The 19,961-nt window shown below is 46.5% G+C and overlaps 2 protein-coding genes across 4 annotated transcripts in view; one reads left to right on the top strand and one right to left on the bottom strand.

Annotated features, from left to right (window-relative positions):
* The window catches only part of COG5 (component of oligomeric golgi complex 5), a 180,251-nt gene extending 176,545 nt beyond the window's left edge, over positions 1–3,706 (top strand). The window contains exon 22 of the mRNA XM_048945602.1: positions 2,779–3,706. Coding sequence (XP_048801559.1) covers positions 2,779–2,893 — 115 coding nt within the window. The 3' untranslated portion in view covers positions 2,894–3,706. The remainder of the gene's footprint in view (positions 1–2,778) is intronic.
* HBP1 (HMG-box transcription factor 1) lies at positions 3,576–18,940 on the bottom strand. 3 transcript variants are annotated; one of them, XM_048945661.1, is made up of 11 exons: positions 18,825–18,940; positions 16,510–16,702; positions 15,215–15,449; positions 13,958–14,090; positions 13,350–13,461; positions 13,141–13,253; positions 12,658–12,814; positions 12,042–12,186; positions 9,443–9,772; positions 6,106–6,247; positions 3,576–4,672 (listed from the first exon to the last, which is right to left on the bottom strand). In XM_048945661.1, the coding sequence occupies exons 1-11, from the start codon at positions 18,837–18,839 to the stop codon at positions 4,655–4,657; spliced, it is 1,593 nt and encodes a 530-aa protein (XP_048801618.1). In that variant the 5' UTR covers positions 18,840–18,940; the 3' UTR covers positions 3,576–4,654. The 3 variants fall into 3 exon arrangements, with proteins under 3 accessions (XP_048801618.1, XP_048801625.1, XP_048801635.1); XM_048945668.1 differs by having other exon boundaries at positions 13,156–13,253; XM_048945678.1 differs by having other exon boundaries at positions 16,510–16,698; positions 18,825–18,887.
* Positions 18,941–19,961: the final 1,021 nt, after the last annotated feature.

The raw sequence follows: 19,961 nt of genomic DNA, 5'->3' as shown, positions 1-19,961 counted from the left end.
AAAGAGAAAGCACAAGGAGGGAGCTGACACAGAGCTGCTTCTGTTGGCTGTTTGTCTGCTGGGGAAGGAAGAGGCTCTGGGAGGCCCGAGGCCTGAGTGCCTACAGGACAGCTGGCAGGGACAGCACCTGCCAGTGTCGGAGTTTGCCTGTTAGATCTGATTGTCTTGAGACGAGAGAGAGAAGAAAGATAGCAGCCGGGAGGACTTTGGCACTGCCATTGGGCACTTAGGGTGGCCTTAATCTCATTCCCTCTTGTTTGATCTGGTGGGAATAACGCTCTGGATAAGGATTATCAAGGGTTGATGTGGAATGTCTTTGGGCGCTGCTTTTAGGGTAGAGCTGCCTCTCCCTTTCATCTGAAGTATCTGCTTATCTCCGTCGTCTTTTGCAAGTTTTTTTTCTAGCAAGGAGATAATGTTGGGAAGGGATAGCAGTGTTACCATCTGGGTAATGAGCCAACACACGACTTCACCAGGAGGTGTCGGAGCGTTCTAAGTTAAGCAGGTCAATATGTTTTTTTCTATTTGTGGCTTTTGATGACTTAAAAACTATTTGAAACCAACAAACTTTGAAGACTGCATAGAGGAAAAGACAGAGGGGCACTTGTGAGTGGGAGGGGAGAAGGATTCTGCAGACGAATGATTGACAACTACAGCAAGAAAACTGTTACAGGAGCTTCTTAACTGTGTACAGGGGACAGTTCTTTGTAGAAGGTGACTAAAATCCAATGTGTTTAACGCTTACTGCTGCTCTGAGCACTGCAGTGCTGACCTGAGTGGAAATGTGATACACATCGGAGTGTGAAGCATCTCTCTTCATCTTGACAGCATCCGTGAGCCATCCCTGCGTGCACCTCCCACCTCTGTTTAGTGTTCACCATGTGCTCTGCATGTGTCCATTGCCATCATGGACCTGCAGGACTAAGAAACACATTGAGCCGCTCTCTCTTCCCCTGTCTTGCCTTCTCATGGGATTTAAAGCTTACCTGGGGACATGGCCTGTCACTGCAGTCAGCATTGGTGACGGGAGCAAGGTGAGCTGCCCCTGAGAGTTGAGGGCAGCGAGCAATCCTGTAACTGCTGCTTCCATCCCTGTAGGCTCTGTGATACTCTCAGAGGGAAAAGCAGGATGAAAGCTTTCAGGGAGCTGACCAAGTGCAGAAAGGCAGCTCTGTTACAGCTAGATCAAATATTCAGTCCCTGCCATTCTGCTTGTGAAGAGGCATAACTTTTCTCTTGCTGCTTCTTGATATGCCAAAAAAAAAAAAAAAAAAAAAAAAAGCCAAGGGACTCTTTAGGATGTGTTGGAACCAGGTGTGGAGCACTCAGCACTGTCTCATTGGTGAAGAACTGTTACTGAAATTGAAGAACTCTCAAGCGCGTGCAGGTCTGCTGCACCTAGGGCTGCAGTGGGCACTGCGCAGTGCCTGCTTCGTTTCCACCCTGTGCTCAGCAGGAGAGCTGCTTGCAGCTCCTTCCTGCCATATCAGCCTTGAGCTCTGCAGTGTGATGCGCCTGGAAAGTTTGACTGCAGCTGTGTGTGTCTGTGTGCCTGTGTTTGGTCACATTGTTTGTGTGCTCTGGCCGGGAGGCTCACGAGTCGCTGCCCGGCAGTGAGGTGGGGGCACCCCAGGCTGCAGCACCTCCAGCACACACACATTCAGGACCACTTCCCCAGTCAGCAACCCAGAGCTCAGCTCTCCTGCTGGGGCACGAACAGCCAGAGCTGCAGCTGTGCGGAACGGAGCTGAGGTACCACAGGAATGCTCTGCGATGACCTCTGTATGAGCACTGCTGGGGGGCACCAGGTGCCTGGTCTGTTGGTTATGTGTGGTTTTCTCCTCAATATCACCATTTTGCTGTAAACAGCACCATGGAATGTAGGATGAACAAAGACTTTCAGAAGGACCCTCACCCAATTCGTTGTATTTTATGAAGAAATGGGAGGGATAACGGGAAGGAAAAATGAACTAAATTTGATGCTGTGTGTTTGAATATCCATGAAACTAGCCTGGCCTATTTCATGGAAAAGTGTGTCACAGCTGAACTTCACATTACAGTCTTTGTCATACAGATGCATAATTGAACACTGCTACTTAATAGCACCATTAGGTAAAAGGAGGCCCTCTACTTTCAGAGCAAGTCAAGTCAAGCTGTGCACAGACAAGTATGCCATCACAATTGCCACTTTTAGCGTGGAAGTTCTCTATTTGTGTAATCCACACAGGTGTGACATTCTACAACAGCATGTGAGAAAAACACAGTGAAGATGTATGAGCGCATAGATGCAGTTTGTCTCTGGCACAGAGCAGCATCTCCCACAGGACAGCATTTCAGCAGCCCGAGCCAGGAGAGCACCTGAGGGCAGCTCAGCCATCCGCCGGTGCCCCACTTTCATTGTGGAAGTTGTGCTCTCAGTGTGTGCAGCAGCTGGAGTCCATTCTTTCCCTTTCTAAAGGTTACCAGTACAGCACTGTGCCTGCGTCTGTGCGTCAGAGCTGTCATTTCAAGCCATCTGCAACATGTGCTGCTGATTATTCAAATGTTAACTTGTTCACTCCTCAAAACATGCAGGAAAGGAGAAAAGAGCGTGGAACAATTCTGTAGAGCTTTGCAGGCTTTGTTCTCCGCTTCCATCTACAAAGATATGGGAAATCATTTAAGGAAAATTCCGTAGCAGGGAATGATTTTGATTAATTTCAATTTTTGGATCTGGAACTTACAGTACTTTGCACGCAGTTTTATTGCTTTAACAGCTTTGGTGTTTTTTTTCCTTAGAGGTGCACTGGAAGCCTATGTTCAGTCAGTCAGAGCACGAGAAGGAAAGGAGTTTGCTCCCGTCTATCCCATAATGGTTCAGCTGCTGCAGAAAGCCATGTCGGCCCTCCAGTGAGCAGGAACACAGCCACTCCCTGTGGTGCCACAGCTCTGCTTAGGGTTCACGTAAAGTACCTCCACGCACATACGCTTTACAGTGAGGTATGTTTACCTACTTGACCTGTGGAGCTTCTCTCCTCACATTCTGATGGGAATTTACACACAAACGTTGTTATGAAATTGTACCCTTGTTATGTGCTATTAAAAATGAATCGTTCTCCAACATTCCTTTTGCATTTAGAAACGCGTAAAATTAGAACATACTCAAATATTACAGTGTAATTGCTGAATATCTCTAATAAGGAAGTAGCTCTTTTTTTCCTACAAGTGCAGTCTTAAAGAGTTGAATACATATTAGCCTTATTCAGAAAACTGTCCTTTTGAAATGCCAGACTCATCAGTTTCCATCTAAAAATCACTAATTTTAACACAAGGAAAAATACTTATAAATAACATCAATGATTTGCTCTTGCTCTTCTGCCACTCGGGAGTCATTGATAATGATTTCACCTCTCTTTTTGCCTCAACTGTAATAAAGAACACTGCCTTTCCAATCCTGAACTCAGTATTTCAAGTTCTTCAGCAGCTTCCGAAGCATGAAGTATAAAAACAGACTCTTGCCAGGCTCACACAGAGCTGTCCTGGGCTGGGGGTGACCTGACATGGCATCATCTTCATTTCATAAAGTACACAGCACCAAATTTTAATGAATTTATTTGAAATAATATACAAGAATATAGTGTGCAAAAATCTTAGGGGCAACATCACGTAGACGTGTCAAACTGAAATTTACAGTTGTGATTCTTAAAAAAAAAAAAAGAAACACACAGCTGTTTAGTACATGAAAAGCCATGATTGTAGTTCACAGCAGAAGCAATTGTAATCCTACTGCAGCCGCTCTAAGTCAGACAGTTGGAGGAGGAAAAAAAAGTAAAGTGCAAGTGTTGCACGTATAGTTAAGTGCAAAGTTTGCCCCCACCATAAAGAGGTCTTATGGCGAAATAAAATATTGCAGAATATGTGGCAAAGACCAAACACAAAGTTAAAACTACTCGGTGACGACGTCAACAGCACCATTTTTTCTTGAGATAATGTTGTTTATTCGTTTTGCCCTGGCCCAAGCCCTTGGTTCTGGTGGAAGTGAGGGCTCTGCTACTGCCAGCTGGTGCGAACATCTCACTGCGGATACAGATGCAATAGGTGGCGACCCAAGAAGCAGCTCCCGTGCTACAGCTCACTGTGCTCTCCACTTCCCACATGTCCTGCCAACTTGTTGGCATCTGGGCAGACTGGGAGGCTACTGGTAATACACTGCTTGCCATTTCATAAAATCCCAGCCCCCAGAATCGTAATTAATAATATGGTTGTGCAATACATATAAATCAGCAATAAGAATCGATGTATATAAACAGCTGTTACATATTTTAAAATTCCCCTTTTTGTACATTTTCTTTTAAAAATAAACATTTATACACATCTCCTTCGCCTCTTTCTGAAGTACTTTAGCACCACAGGATATCCATTTTCAAGCCTATATTACCTGATACATATATGAAGTTTGGAAGAGAAGTAAGGCAATTTGGTTTAAAATGTTGATAGTTTTAGCTTACTTAATGTTCTATTGTAAAAAGCAATCCGCACTCCTATTACATCGTTTCTGACTTGATGGTGCCAGCATTTTATGGTCACACAAATTCACAACAAATAGACCTTGATCTCACATCTTCTTGCCATCAAGCAACAGCCATTTTGTCATCGTCGTGGGCAGAATCCTGGCTTAGTGCTGTTGTGACCCCTGGGGGTAGAGAAAAACACATCAGCAGTTACCAAGGAAAGGGGAAGCAGCAAATGGCAGCAAACGTGCATTCAGAAGTACGTGTTGTCATTGGTCACGTATTCAGAAGAAAACCAGAGTCCAAAACAGTGGATTTTATTCCAATCACCAAAAGACCACGAAAACTTCTTTGTCTCAGCCTGCAGTTGACCACTGTTATTTGGAGCTGTGAACAAAATGCTTCATTCACTAAAACAAGTAAACAAGTTGTCTCCTGCTGCTGCTGTTTTAACACCAAGGTAAGGCCCTACTGCTACACAGGTAGGTAGCAGTAAGGTAAGATCTACCTGCTGTGGTAGGTTAAGGAAACATCCTTCTCCCTAAAGCCAACCCAAATATTCATCTCCGTTACATACACACACCCACTGAGCTCCCTGAAGAGCAGTGGCGTGCAAGGAAGTGAATGTGAGCTCTCTCAGGGCAAGGCCCACAACTCCTGCACTGTAGAAATGGTATTATTAATGGTTCTATTAGTCTAAAACCATATGAAAGTTAACAGGGATGCCATTGTTGATTAAAGCAGAATACAGAGCAACATCTGGAAATGACAGTGAACATAAGAACAGCTCGCTCCTGGCAGCTGGTGAAACCTGCCACCAAGGGCTGAAGACTCCCCAGCAGAGGGTGCGTACAGCAGCAAAGAAGCAAACTGGTGTTGGAGCATCTCTTATTCAGTCTTCTTAGAGCAACATCTCTGTAGGCACTTGAGAAAACAGGCTCACATACACAGGAAAGGAAAGGCAATAACTTGAGATGATAAATCCGCCCAGCCCAGCACACATGGAGCTCCTGCTCAGCTGTACGACGGCTGACGTGCGGCACCGTGCACCGCCCTGCGCCCTTCCTTCCGCCCTACTTGCCTGCTTGGTGGCTTGCAGGTTAGCTTGAAAGCCCTGATCTGTTGCTGACTCTTAATTTGATCGCCTTCTACACAGTGGGAAAAACCTTCCCTACACAGGAAGTATCACCCAGTGTACTTTACAATTAAGAATAAGTGAAACTAAAGAAAAAAAATATTAGATTTGCTCCCTCCATAGTTTTGTACGTACAGAGGAAAAACCACCAGAAAATGGTAAAGAAAAAGCTTTTAGTGAACAACAGCAGGACTGTGGGGAAGCTTTGGTTGTTCTGGGGAAAGGAACAACTTCAATTTGGGTGCAACCTCATAGGCTCAACCAGGAGCTCACGTGCCCCCCCAGACACGCTCGCTTCCAGTCCAACAATTTACAGAACTGTCATGAAGCACAGAAACAGATGTGTGCTGTCTGCCTCCTGTGTCCCACAAGAAGGAAGGAGAGCAGAGCAGGTCCTGAACAGACAGAAAACACCATTGCTACCATACAAACACATGTGTCTGCATAATGGAGAAAAAAACCCAGCTTGACAAAACTTACAGAATTTGTTCGTTTTCGTTTCCAACAATCAGGATTTAAACGCTTCTGTTCTTCTGCCAAGGCCTTGGCTTCTAGCGTGTACATCCGCCTCTCCTCATTCTTCATTTTCTTCCACCTGTCACCAAGTATCACGCTTATGGCTCTGCAACACACATTTCAGACTATGGTCAAGAATGGGATTTTATAGTTTTTCAATGTTATTATTTTTTTTTTTTTTAATCCCAGCCCCTTAGGAAACATTTAAAAAAAACGCACAGAAGAAATCAAACATTTCTTCCCAATCACCTCCTCTCTTCTACCAGTTAAACAGCTGAGACTTCTGAGAGCTGAGTGAGGCCCAACAAGCATTACAGAATTTCCAAGTGTGTGCATGCGATACGCAGCGACTGGCAGAAACCAGCAAAGAGGGATGTTAAACAATGCTGAGAACCACCACAACCACAGTTGCTTTGCCCTGCTTTTCTACCATAAGCCTGTATGACAGATTGACAGATTTGCTGAAAATATGTTCTCTAATAATTAGGGCAATGATCTGAGCATGACCTCAGGTCTGACTAACTGCTGCCCCCGCGTCTGGTTCGTGATCTGTGGAGCTTCCTCCACCTCCAGCCCCCAGCAGGGAGAACACGAGTGGGCCGAGCACACGGCTGTGTTCCCATGTAACATTCCTGCACAGAGAGGAACCGTTTGTTCCAGCACAGCCACTGGGACTTCCAAGAGCTGAACGAGTCGTTTTTCTGCTCCTTGTAAGCTTGATGACCTCTGGACAATATTTCCCCACGCTGCTGTGCCATATTGCTTAACTGTGCTCCCAAATGTTGGATCAATATTCTATTAAAATGTTAATGCCATCCTTTGGCTGAATGCAGATCTCTGCACAGTCGCTGCCCTATCAACAGTTATTAATCTACAGAGCAGGTATGGCAATGGCTTCAGATGACAGTGATGAAAGCTGGACAACCAGATCTAAGAAAAAGGTGCATGCAACTAGAAATACTGATTTTCCTTATTAAAAAAGCCCCCTGTTGGCAGTGAAACCATTCCCACACATCCTCCCAGGGAAAAGCAACACGACCCAGAGCAAGGTGTGCTGAGAAAGCCATTGCATTTCCAGCTAAAAACTCCAAAACGTTTGCTTTTCAAATGCAATAGATAAGCCTACAAAGAAATGGTACCTCCAGACTCCAACTGCATGGAGGCACTGAAAATGAGGGCTCATCAGCACGTTTAAAAAAACTCAAGAAATCTAAGACACAGACGAGAGCTTCATTTCTCCAAGGAAACAGTTCTATGAGTGAACCTCCAAGATGGAAAAAAATGCATACAGAGACATCTGACATAAGAGACACGACTCTCCCAACCAGAAACAAGTACTGCAGAGCTGCCCCTCCAGCCCTTTCATCCCAGCACATCTTTGCCATGCTCTGTATGCTGCCTTTTTCCTCTTCCAGTGCTGGTGAGATGCCTGGCAGCGTTACAGCAGCATGCTGCCACAGAGGGTGCAAGCCCTTACACTGCTGTCCATTCCAAACAAATTGTGAAACAGAATTGGAGGCAGCTTCAAGTTCACTCAAGTAATGATGTTCAGCGCTAACAAATGCCAGCAGAATTTTCTTCACTTTTTGAACGTATGCTGCCCAAATGATCCATCTTTCAGAAAGCACAAGTGAAGCCCAGCTACGGCTACAGCAAGAACACGCACAGAAGCAACAGGTGTGAGCCTGACGACCAGGTCTCTGAAGTACGGCCCTCAGGTCTGGTCCACAGCAGCACAGGCACACTGGGCTCGGAGCGCCTGCAGCTCGCTATCTCTTCAACATGTCCTGAACCACTTTATCTCCAAACAGACATTCTAGCTCTGAATATTTCAAGTTTTGTCCTCACCCACGTGCACAAAAAACACAAACACGAGAACTCCACAGTATGGAAACTGGCACTGTGTACAACCACGGTTAAGATTTACTCAGCACTCTGAACACCAAACATACTTGTATTTTAAGAACGTGACAGCTGCCTCCAAACAGCCACAGTAACACTTAAGCAACAGCAGCTGAGTGCCCAGAAAGTCAGTTACTGAGCTCACTGTATTTTATGGATGCCAAGAAAGTGCATTCAGAAGGCACAGGGAGCAGTGCACTCTAAAGCTTACAAGTAACTCTCTCCACTTTGCATCAGTATGAATGCGCTCACTGAAACATTCAAACTATTCTCACACTCATCTAACTGCAACTCTGGCTCACTGCAGCCATTTAATCAGCACTTTTTAATTAAATAATCAAAAACTTTCCTAGCTGACTTGCTGTCACTTTCTCACTTATAGTTGCCATGAATTTGAAGACTGCACATCTGCTTCACTGAAATTACTGGGAACACTGCAGAATGTCACTGCCAGGGCACACGAGATTGCCTGGAATTTAAGGACGGGCTGTTTGCATGGCAGGAGTTTGTTTCTCAGCAGCAGCTTCAGCCTCCCCAGCAGAGGAGCCCTCTTAAAGCACCATCACCTTTAACTTCTGTCACATTCTTTTATGCAAAACAGTTTTTTTTTTTTGTTTTTTTTTTTTTTTATGGTCACAGTTTTACATACATTTCTTAAATCTGATTTTAAATTTGTGTGTTTTCATTTATATTTACAGACGTACAGCCAGCACAACATAGCATCATGCTTCAACATACACACACAACAGGCAGCTTTATAAGCATGGACAAACAAGGCAAGATCCTTTCCCCCAAGCACACAGATGCACAGCTCTCCCAGCACATTCCACCAGGTCAATCTGTGCTTTTAGGACAAGCACAGTTTGCCTATGTGCTGTTTGGATTAAGATCTTTCAGACATCCAATCAATCAGTAACTCATTATCTAACAAGATATACAACTTACAATAAATGGTAGTAGCTTCGTGGATGATACAGTATTATGTCAAGACCATTATGGCTATACTAGAACAACCAGGACTTCCCTGTTTCTCTAACAACACCCAAGCAGAGAAGCTGGTACTTTTTTCCCCACAAACATTTCTCACCAGTGTCCCACAGACTGCCGTACACCTGCGATGCCGGCGGTGCGCACACTCCTACCTCAGCCGCTGTCCCAAACGCTTTCTCAGCAGAAGGCAAGTTTGCCAAAAATGGCTTGTGTCAAATGTACAGAGAACTGCAGATATTTAAAGCCTGCCCATACATTTTGCGTTAGCATCTTTCAAAACTCAGTCTTTACGTAATATACACACTTGCTATTTCAAGTACAAAATTTAGTCCACTCTATGATTAGAAGCGGAACACGGATATGCTGCCAGCTCCGCAGTAATAACCACACCATAATGTCATGCTGTTACCTGTTGTCCTTCCCTGGATACATCTGAGTATATTCAACTCTGTATTTTTTGGCAAAAAGCATGAAGGCATTCATTGGTCTTTTGCACTTGTTTGGAGAAGTGGCACTCACAGTACTTGCAGTCCCTGAGCCGTGGCTTTTGCCAGCTTTGCTGCACAAAGCAGTGGAGGAAAGATGGGATGCCGCAGCAGCTGCACAGTTTTTAGTACTGCATTCTGATCTTTCGGCATCTTGATTGTTTGATCCTCCGCACGACAGAGAAGCGCGACGCTGGCGAGCCATGCTGCTGAGCACATACACTGCTGAGGAGTCCAGCGGTGTGAAGTCGTAACTACAAGAAAAGATATACCAGAAAACAATCAGATATTTTAGATGTGCAATCCTGAGGCAGCTGCTCTCTCTCCATCCCTGCTACCTTTCTGGTATTCTGCTATCTCTTGTGTCAGTGTGTGCTTTCAGTCTGTGCCTGACACAGACAGGTGGGTAAAAAGGGTCTGGGAGACCAACCACAATTCTGTACCATCTGCTGTGTACCATCAGCTCCCTGGCTGTATGGCAGTGCATCACACACCGTCTGAAAATGTCACACTATTTGAAATGCTCTCTTTCTGCATTTGTCCTGCCTGTAACGCAGAGCTGGTCGGTGCACAACAGCTACTGAAGTGACAACTGCATGGGGAGGAGGAGTGCTGAGTTCCCTTGTGAAAACATGGTAAGAATATGAAACCCCTGTATTAAAATAAACAGCACTGTATATGCTCTTGCACAAATAACTAAATCATTCTAAATCGTTACACAGCAATTCTTTTACAGACAAACCTTCCACTGAGATTTGAAGAAATGTTTGGAGGGTCACAGTATTGCAACTGAGTTCAAAGCTGACACACGTCTGCCCTCTAGTGACAAAAATGTGACAGCTCCTCCCCGCTTCAAGCATTTCAACTTGGTGAGCTGCTCCCATACAACTTGAACCTGCAAAAACTATAAAACTGCTGTATTTTTATGTTGGCCAACAACTACAGAGAACTGCAACCACTACAGAAGATGTGATAACAAACAGTCTCTCCTGAGCGTGAGCAGATCAGTCTGGAAACCACAGGCTTTATCATGCAACATGAACACCTACAAAGGTGCTACTAAGCTGTAACTTCCAAACTCTGGATTAGCAACCACCTTGCAGAGTGCAACTGTAAGGTTCCTTCTACCAGCTGCTCAGTGTGGCTGTACTTAAGCAAATTATGGCAAAAGGAAAGGATTAGAAGATTTTCTTTTTCCCAAACTAACTAGCACAGAAGTACTGCAAGTGATGGCCCAGCCCCATGTGCACAGGCAGCCCCTTCATGGGGGATGAGGCCAAAGCAAGGGTGGAGGTTGAAGGATTGTCTCCAAAATCCCGTGGAGGAGGAATACATAACAAAGCAGGGGCAGTGCTCATAACCTCCAGGTTTACAAGGTAACACAAAAGAATCTCCCTGTTCTCCAAACAGTCCTGCAGTGCTCCTCATCTCATAGCCACAGAATTTTGCTTTTTGATGATTCTGCCCTGCTAACCACCACTGCTGCTGCAAGCTCCCTTCTCACAGACATTCCCTTCAGACCAAAGAAATAGAGACAAGGAATCTGAGGTGTCCAGCCATGCTTCAGCTAGGCTGCAGAATGAATAAGGAGCCACAGTTCTTCAGTAAGACTCAAATACAATGATTCTACCAGCCCTCTTCACATGCACTTCGGAATAAGGGTTAGTAAGTTAAAAAAAAAAAACAACAAAACAGCAAATGTCCACACAAGATATGCAAGAGCCCTTCAGACATGAACTGCTAACAGCACTTGGAATTCAGTTTTTCAACTGTAAGAAATAATAGTGAGCAACTGGCCTAAAATCGGATGCTAAAAAAGAGCTAACATAGATAGGAACATAGGTAGGAAAAGACTCATTCAACCACACTTAGAAATCTCTGAAGAGTGTGGAAAAATCTGTACGAGTAATACTACTTCCTTAGGATAATTCATGGTGGATGGGATTTCTGAAGGTCACCTAGTCCACTCTCAGGCTCAAAGCAAGGCAAACCTCAAGCTTCTCTAACTTTGTCTGAAGTGAGACCTACTTGCTGTATTGGGAAAGAAACACAAAATGCAGAATTTACAAAAATAACAAGTTATGAAAGTACTGAAACACTGTATTCTAAAGCCACAGCATGTGAATTAACGCCTAGGAACCACTGCTTCAGGGACACAGCAGCCTATGAAGCACATCAGCAGCTGATTAACACTACTGTGGGACAACCATACCGTGTTTTTTAAAGCTACCCTGTGACACCTGAAGAATCTGCACAGATACATTTCTTACTGCTTCACCTGATCAGTTTGAGACTATCATAAGCAGAGTCTGAGAAGTTACTTTAGCCCAAGAGATTACTTTGCAGTTCAGCACAGCACAAAACCACACAGCATTCCTGATATTCACTTTCCCTCTCAATTGCCTTGCATAACCATCAGTATTCTTTCTCTCTTCTATGTAACGCTTACATTCGGGTAGACTTAAGTAAGGTCCCTACTCATTAAACACAATAACCACTGAGGCCACTTTATTCAAAAATTACCTTTTAAATGTATCAAAAACACCTGAATCATCAAAGTTAATGGCATCAGGGTGTCCAGGAGGTAGACACAGATCTCCAAGATGCATTTCACAGCATGGAATGCCATGCTGTACCACAGTCAAGCTTGGATAAAAAGATGACCAACCTGAAGTGGTAAAGAGTTAAATTAGACAAACGGCCAGACAAATCTCTCTAGTCTTAACTGGAGCAATCCTACACATCTAAATGCTATCATTTTATTAAAATGGTCTGATGCAGCTTCTTTCATCCAAAAGAAAAATCAGAAAAATCTGGAAACTTTTATCATCAGAAGTTCCACATTTAATATGACAGAAAAGTCTCTTATATTTGCTTATTTCCTTTCTCCCCCCAGTTTACCCATTTTCCTGCATTCCACTCATATATTTGACCAAACCTCCTCGAGTTATATACAGTATTCCTGTAGCTTTACTGTTCTGTTGGTTCAAGTTCTATTTTTCTTTACACAAATAGCACAGTGATTCTACAACACTGCTTTTGTAAGTTCCATGAGTAACAAGAGACAGTAGTAAAACCTGCAACTACCTCCCTAGGAGCATTTTAACATAAAACCGAGTATACTTAGAGTACTTCATACCTTTATTTTTAACATAAAAAGGGTGATCAAGTCTGCACTCTACTGTGAGCAGGCCATCCTCCACTGTGCCAGGATCAAAAGTCAACTTCAGCACTGACTCACCAAAGGAAATGCTTTCCTCATGAGAAATGAGCTTCAAACCATCGGAGCCATAGCCCTGTAAACATGCAGACAGTCAGAATTTCCAGGGAAGGAAAGCATACACGTTTGTGACACCATCAGTGTATTCTTATCATCTTACAGTATATTACGAATAGCAACATTATACATGTGCTATCATGAAAATAAAAATTGATAAAACCTACCTAAATGAACACAGCTCAGATGCTTTTTGCCAAGACATGCAAACAGAACAGTGAGCAGCGCTAGGCAAGTTCCACACCAACCTCTCTTCCCACACAGTAAATAAAGGCACAGAGTAACACTGCTAAGTCAATACTGCACTTCAGCCGTTGAAGGGAATGTGTCAGAACTGAGGGCTACCTTGTAAGCACTCACTGAGAGATTTTCTTCTTTTCCACAGCCTTCAGATCTCACAAAATCTTCAATGTCCTGCCATTCCTTATTGCGCCCTTTATGAAAGCACAAACGAGAACCTAGGAGATATTTTGAGGAGGGGAAAAAAACTAATAAATATTGCCATCACATAAAAAAGAGAAAGAAATCCTTACCCAATGATACGTTGTATTTACCTTTTAGAAAGCAGTGCCAAACAGTTGAGGGCCAAGAATGGCACCATCCCAGATCATCATCATCTGAAAGTGACGACATGCAGAAAATACCAGACTCCGATTCGCTGTTTGTCTATTAGAAAAGGCACAATGGCATTGACACGTTAACATGCAAGATTTTTAGGCTGGTGCTGTACATATTTAAGTGTTCTCTAGTTCACACCTGGATCGTAATTCTGCCTTAAACACAAACAGGAATGTTAACAAGAAAACAAAGATTCAAGGAATGCAGGAGAAATTGAGTGTTTTCATTAACTAATGTTCTCACAAACTTGATTTGAAATGTGCTTTCTTTTTTTTTTTTTTTTTTTTTTCATCCTCCAAAACTCACCTGAGCCCATACAAGCAGTTTATAAGCTATCACTCTTTAATCATCCACAGAAGTACTGAAAGCATTTGTTGTTCTTTGGAAAAATTATTGGAAAGCTGCAGGGCCAAGTCTGCTCTTGATAATACTAACAGAAAATCCACCTTAAAACTTAACAGTTCATTTTTTTAACCAGCTTCTCTCCTCAAAAACCTTAGCTCACACATCTTTATTTAGTTTAGAAAGCTTTTGGACATCTCACCCTTTCGTGTCTGACCGGTGTTTCATCCAAATCACTCTTGGAGAAGTTGGGATCACTCTTTGAGGAACCCGGTGGAGGACGTGCATAGGAATGTAAACTTTTGCTTGTAGCTATAATGTGAACAGGAGATGATCTGCAATAGGAAAACGCATTTTAAAACATTTCAGAGTAAGGCAATGCAAGACATAACTACCTTTACACTAAACTACTTTGATTTTGTGATATTTCACATATGAAATCTTACCGCAGCTGTTATGCATACAAATATCCTGTCAGCATTCAGATTTTGAATAACCAAGAAACACCTTCCATATTTTTGTGAGATATTAAAAGCACTTTTCCAAGGGTGCTGTCAGTGCTGCTGGCTGCTGACAGCAGGTGACTTACTGTGCGTACGGCTGCAGCTACACTGCAGTCATGGGACAGAAGATACAGCCAACAGTTTTAAATTTCTCTGTGAAATACATTAGAAAACACTTCTGCTTGTGTGAGCCAGACCCCAAACAAACATTCCTCACAACAAGACTCAGTAGAGATTGAGTACTGGATGCACCGCACAGCTCCTGTCCAGCCCCCAGCACCACTTCCCTCATCGGCTTTTCCTCGTCACAATGGAGAAGTCTGCACCGATACCTTGATATCAATGTTCCGTCCTTAGAGTAGGACCTAAGGACACCTGCTCGGTCACAGTGCTGAGATCCCTGCTGCATTACTGTTAGCAGCACTGTATTTAATTTTCTTATTCTAAGCCTAGAGCAAAGCCAGATGATAAAAGAGGAAGCCCAGAAAAATGCTAAGATACCACAGTATTTCCCACAGCCTTAGAGAACTTGCAGATTACACATCTAAAACAATAACAATGAATTCCACCAGGTTTTCAATTAGCTCATAAAAATAAATAGGAATCAGTGCACTAGTAACTATTACTAATTACATCACACTAACAAGTATTCAGAGATTAGCATGACACATTCATCTGCTGCTCCACATGAGGCAACTGCCATAAGATCTGAGCTCAGAGATCGCCTTTATAGCATCCTACTTTGTTGGCGATTGGCAGTTAAGAGATATTTGCAGCAGATTCTGAAGCAAGTTGCGTGCCATCATCTGCAAAAGGAGTTCAGGTACTACACAGAAAGATTAATAAACAGATCTACATTTCAAAGTCAGAGGGCAGATGGTGGGAAGAGTGAAGGAAATGTTTCTGGAAACATAACATTGCAATGCTGAGCCAGAACTTTCAATTAACGTCAGTACCTGTTATAAAAAGAGCACTGCATCAGAGGGCTCTGAGGACTTGTGGCGATGTTTGCTAGTTCTGTCAGCCAGTTGACCCCATTGTCACAAGAATGAGCACTTTCTGAATTGCTGTTTGAGGTATGTTGGTTCCACGAAGGCCTTGAACATTCCTGATGTGAAACATCGGTGCCAAGCTGAAAAAGCGCAGATGGGGCAGAGTCTGTCTGCACAGCCTGTAGTTCAGGAAGATCATCTACAAACAAACACACAAATTACCATAATTACACCCACTGATAAATACTAGTTTACAATGAAACTTGCAAATAAAATTCAAAACCAAACCACAACAAAGTAACTAATTGTATTTTCTCATCTCACAATTACCAGCATTTCACAAACCCGACTCACAACACTCACAGAATGTTCACAGAAACCACTGCATCTCTGGTCTACCATACATTCAAACAAACACTCTAAGAAAAATGTCATGCAAAGAGGCCATTAAATCTCCTTACTGCGCTGACCAGCTGATACAAAAATGTACTGCAAAATTCTGCAGATGCGCTTCAGTAAAAGGCAACTGAACTATTCTGTCCTAGTGGATATGTCACTAAAAATAATCAGCATCAGAGGCTGTATAGGGTACAATTTGTCATGTTCCCACCAGTGAACTGGAATCTAACAGCTCAGAAATCATTAAAGCTGGGTATACAGCCTGGCAGGTGCAAATACCCAGCAGTAACCTCACATTTCTCATGCTACACAGATAACAAAAAAGAGCCCAGCTTACTAACAACACTCTGTGTCTCATGTAACTAAGTATCGTTGTTCTTAGTTACTCTACCATTTCAATTAAATGCACTAATATTACATGGATTATATCAATCCTTTTTAACACGCACACTACTTTTCTCCAGCATTTAACTCAAGTTAAACATTTCTCTACTTTGGAATGCCTGGTAGGAGTTGACCTAAAGTAGGGCAACTTCCCTTTAGGAGGAGCTCTTGAGCTTTCTGTTTGTTATTCTTGAGCCAAAAAAAGCTCCTCTGGAAATCAGGAACGGAAACTCGCACCTCTAAGTTCAAAGAACACATTTAAGTCAACAAGCCAGTGTGTCAGAGCTGGAAATAGGTTACAGGGAAAAGTGGTGATAAAGCAGGACTTTCAGATGCCACAATTCACTGCCACATTCCCTGCCCTACCTGCATTAAGCCAGTCGTCTCATTCAGTCAGCTCCCAGTAACCTCACCACACGAAAACTGCAACCAAACAAGCTACAGAACTCGCCTCCTCTGCAGGCTGTATTGCTTACCAAGCTCCATGTGCTCATCACAAGATGCATATCCAGGAGAAGAGGGCAGGTTTTCATTACACTTCAGCAACTCCAGTGACTCATTCATCCCTGAAGTTCTCTTGTCCACTACCAAGAGCAGCTTTTGAACTGCGTTAGGCATCTGATTCGTCTTCACTTCCCACACCATGTTAGGATGTTCCAAAGTATCTGACTTTAAAGAAACAGAGATTAAAACTTGCATACACATAAACTCCCTTAAGTGTTACAGTGTCCAGTGACTTCTCCTGATGTAAGTTTTTATGTCTGTTTGCTCAGGGCTGGAATGTTCCCTGCAGGCCTGTGACCGTGGTGTCCAGGAGCCGCCCTGGCCAGCAAGGCAGTCAGCGCCAGCACTGCCCACTGCATGCCCTGAGCCGCTCACCACCACTGGTGCAGCCAGGTGGGTCCCAGCCAGCTCCCAGCCCCCCAGGTGTGGGAACCTGGTTTTCAGAGGGTTTGCTCCACCATCCTCCTTCCAGGTGACTTGCTGTCAGGTCTCCTAACGTCCTCAAGCACCACAATTCCCCTCAGCTGCAGGAGCCTTTTCACTACCCTGTCCATCCCAGTAAGTTCTTTACTATAAGAGCGGTGAGGTGCTGGAACAGGCTGCCCAGAGAGGTTGTGGATGCCCCATCCCTGGAGGCGTTCAAGGCCAGATCGGATGGGGCCCTGGGCAACCTATTATTAACCTAGTATTAAATGGGGAGGTTGGTGGCCCTGCATGTGGCAGGGGGGTTGGAGCTTCATGAACTTTGAGGCCCCTTCCAACCCTGGCTATTCTGTGATCCTCACTAGCTCCAGCCACAGCTTCATGTGTCAGAGCAGGCACTGTGTGTGGGCTGGAAGAGGAACACAAACCAGGCCCCCACCAGCAGCTTCTTGTACAGTTTCATTTCCCCAGCTCTAGCACTGCAACCTTTACCCCCAAAGCAACGTTCTTCTTTATCTTTGACAGCCGAGGAGCTGTGGTAATTCTACACAAGCACTGTCCCTGAAAGCTGAAAAACAAGGTTAGCCAGTCTATAGCAGTTTAGTTATCTACTGCTCTTCTTCAAATGATCCCGAATTGAAATAACCACAATTACTTTCTAAGCATCACATGGTCCATCACAAAACAGCAAAAAATTCCACTCAGGAAGAAAGAAACTGCCGGGCTTGCCACATGCATGACCACTGAGTGCCTCCCCAGGCACTGCTTTACATCCAACAGCAGCTAAAAGCTAATCATCTACGGAACAGCACGGCCTCCAAGCTCTCTTGGTGTAATGCATCAGGGGGCACGTGATTACGGTTATGAAAGAACGTTTTGTTGTAACAAACGGTTGGATCCACTCGAGGACAGGAGCCACGACAGCGCCGTTCTGCCTTTAAATAGCTGCAGGACGAACGTGAGAGAAAGGAGAACGTGCGGCCCGACGAGCTCCCGATGGAGCGCCTCGTTCTCCGACGCCTCATCCACACCGCAGCGCGTTCTGCCCTCGCCATCGGGCACAGCGTGAGGCGGAAGGCGGAGCGCAGTGCGCGCCCCCATTTTCTTTGGAGGCACAAACGCATTCCCGGACTGGCGCCCTGCGCTTCGTCAGCTCCTCGCGTTTCGAAGAAAAAAACACCGCCACAAAGCGACACGAGCGAGGAGCCGATTGGCCGCGGCGCCTCGCCGCCGTGCTCGCGGCCGCTCCCCGCACAGCCGCCACTGCCCGCCCCCTCAGCGCCGCGCCCGCGCCCCCCCGCCGTCACGTGACCCGCCTGGCCGCGGCCCTTGTTTATAAACTCCCCGCCGGCACCGCGCATGCGCGCAAGCCCCATTCATTCACAACTGCGTAACAGCTCGCCCCGGCCGGGGGGGCCGCACCGTTCCCCTCCCCCACCCCGCGCGCCCCCGCCATCGTCCCCCGCGCGCTCCTTTCCCCCAGCGGCCGCGGCGCGCGGGGCCGGCTCCGCTCCCTGCGTGGCGCGGCGACCCCGCTCTGACAACCCGGGACGGGAGGCCGGAGAGCGGGGGCAAAGGAAAGCGGGGGGCTCCGCGGCACCTCGCTTGCCTCCACGTCCCGGCGCCGCCGCCGCCGAGCGCCCCGAGGGCGGCAATAACGCGGCCGAAGCGCAGCGCCTACAGAACGGTCCCGGCGCCGCGGGGGTACGGAGCGGAGTAAACGACGCGCCCCGCGCAGCCGCCACCCCACGGCGGGGGTCCCGCGGCCGCCCCACCGTCACCCCCGGCCCGGTAGCCGCCGCCCGCCCCCCCCGCGGGACCCCGCGGCCTCCGCAGCGACAGCCCCGAACTTTGCGGCACTTACCGAACCCGTCGCCATTACCGAATTCCTCTCAGCTTCCCCCCCTTGCCTCGTCCCCCTGCTCGGTCCCGCCCCGCGCCGCCGGGGCTCGATCGCAGAGTGGCCGAGGAGGACGCCGCTTAAGGGATCGCCACTTCCTATTGGCTGCACGCGCTGCCCGTCAGGAAGGCGCCCGGAGGGCGGACATGTTTTGACTCTCCCGCGCAGCGGATTGCACCGTGCCGCACGTCAATCACGCGCAGACGGCGCCGCGATTGGCCAACACCTCCCCCTGCGGGCGCAGAGGCATCCCGGGAGCTGTAGTCTTCGCGGCCGCCATCTCCTGCCAACTCGGCCGCGGTAAGACGACAGCCCCCAGGATGCTCCGCGCGGCGCTCGGCCGATAGTAAACAAGGGGCGCGGGGACACGTGGACCCGCGCCGCTGGGCGCCCGTAGCCGCGCAGGAGGAGTCGTCCGGATCTGCGAGGAGCGGGACTCGGCCCGGCCGCCCCCGCTGGGCGAGGCTCCCAAAGTGCTGCCGCCGCCGCTGGCCGCCCCCTCCCGGAGCCGGGGCCCGGGCCGGCGCTGGGTGCCTGCCCTTAGCAAACCCGCGGGCCCCGGCGGGAGGAGGCCGGCGCGGAGCGGAGCAGCGTGAGTCAGCACGATTGGGGCGGCCCTCGCGCTCCGCCACTCGGAAGGACCCCGCCGCCCCGCGCTGCGCAGCGCAGCTCAGAAATAATCCGCGGTATTCTAAACAACTGAGAGAGAGTTTCAAAATTATGCAATTTTGGGACTTTCCGAGAAGATAATTAGTTATTTTTTTGTGCTGTTCCCAACATCCTCCCCCTCTGCCGAGCTACTCTTAAATGGCGCTGGTGCTCCTGTGGCAGCTCGGTAGTTCTGAATTTCGGGTATGCCCGTGGCTGGCTGGGAAAGTAAACAACAACAACAAAAAAAAGCATTTCTACAACGTAAAGAGAAAGGAGCCCTTAACTGGCGGCCCCTGGCAGCTGTGGGTTCCGTGGAAGGCACCGATAGCGACCGCCAGAGGGAACGCTGTGCTCAGCGCAGAAGGCTTGTGCAATGGAGAGGAAAAATCACGTTCAAATCGTAGCTGGCCATCAACAGACAGGGCGCATTGCAGGACAGCCCGAGGCTCG

This window comes from Lagopus muta, chromosome 1 (assembly GCF_023343835.1).
Source record: "Lagopus muta isolate bLagMut1 chromosome 1, bLagMut1 primary, whole genome shotgun sequence".
NCBI lineage: Eukaryota > Metazoa > Chordata > Aves > Galliformes > Phasianidae > Lagopus > Lagopus muta.
This window is presented reverse-complemented; position numbering and strand designations above follow the sequence as displayed.

Bases quoted from the DNA above. Each gene is read 5' to 3' on its own strand.
- HBP1 (XM_048945661.1), bottom strand. The intron at 12,815-13,140 runs GTAGCCCTCAGT...GCATGTTTACAG, and splicing joins TCTCAGTGAGTGCTTACAAG to GGCTATGGCTCCGATGGTTT. The intron at 12,187-12,657 runs GTATGAAGTACT...TTACCACTTCAG, and splicing joins TTTTTATGTTAAAAATAAAG to GTTGGTCATCTTTTTATCCA.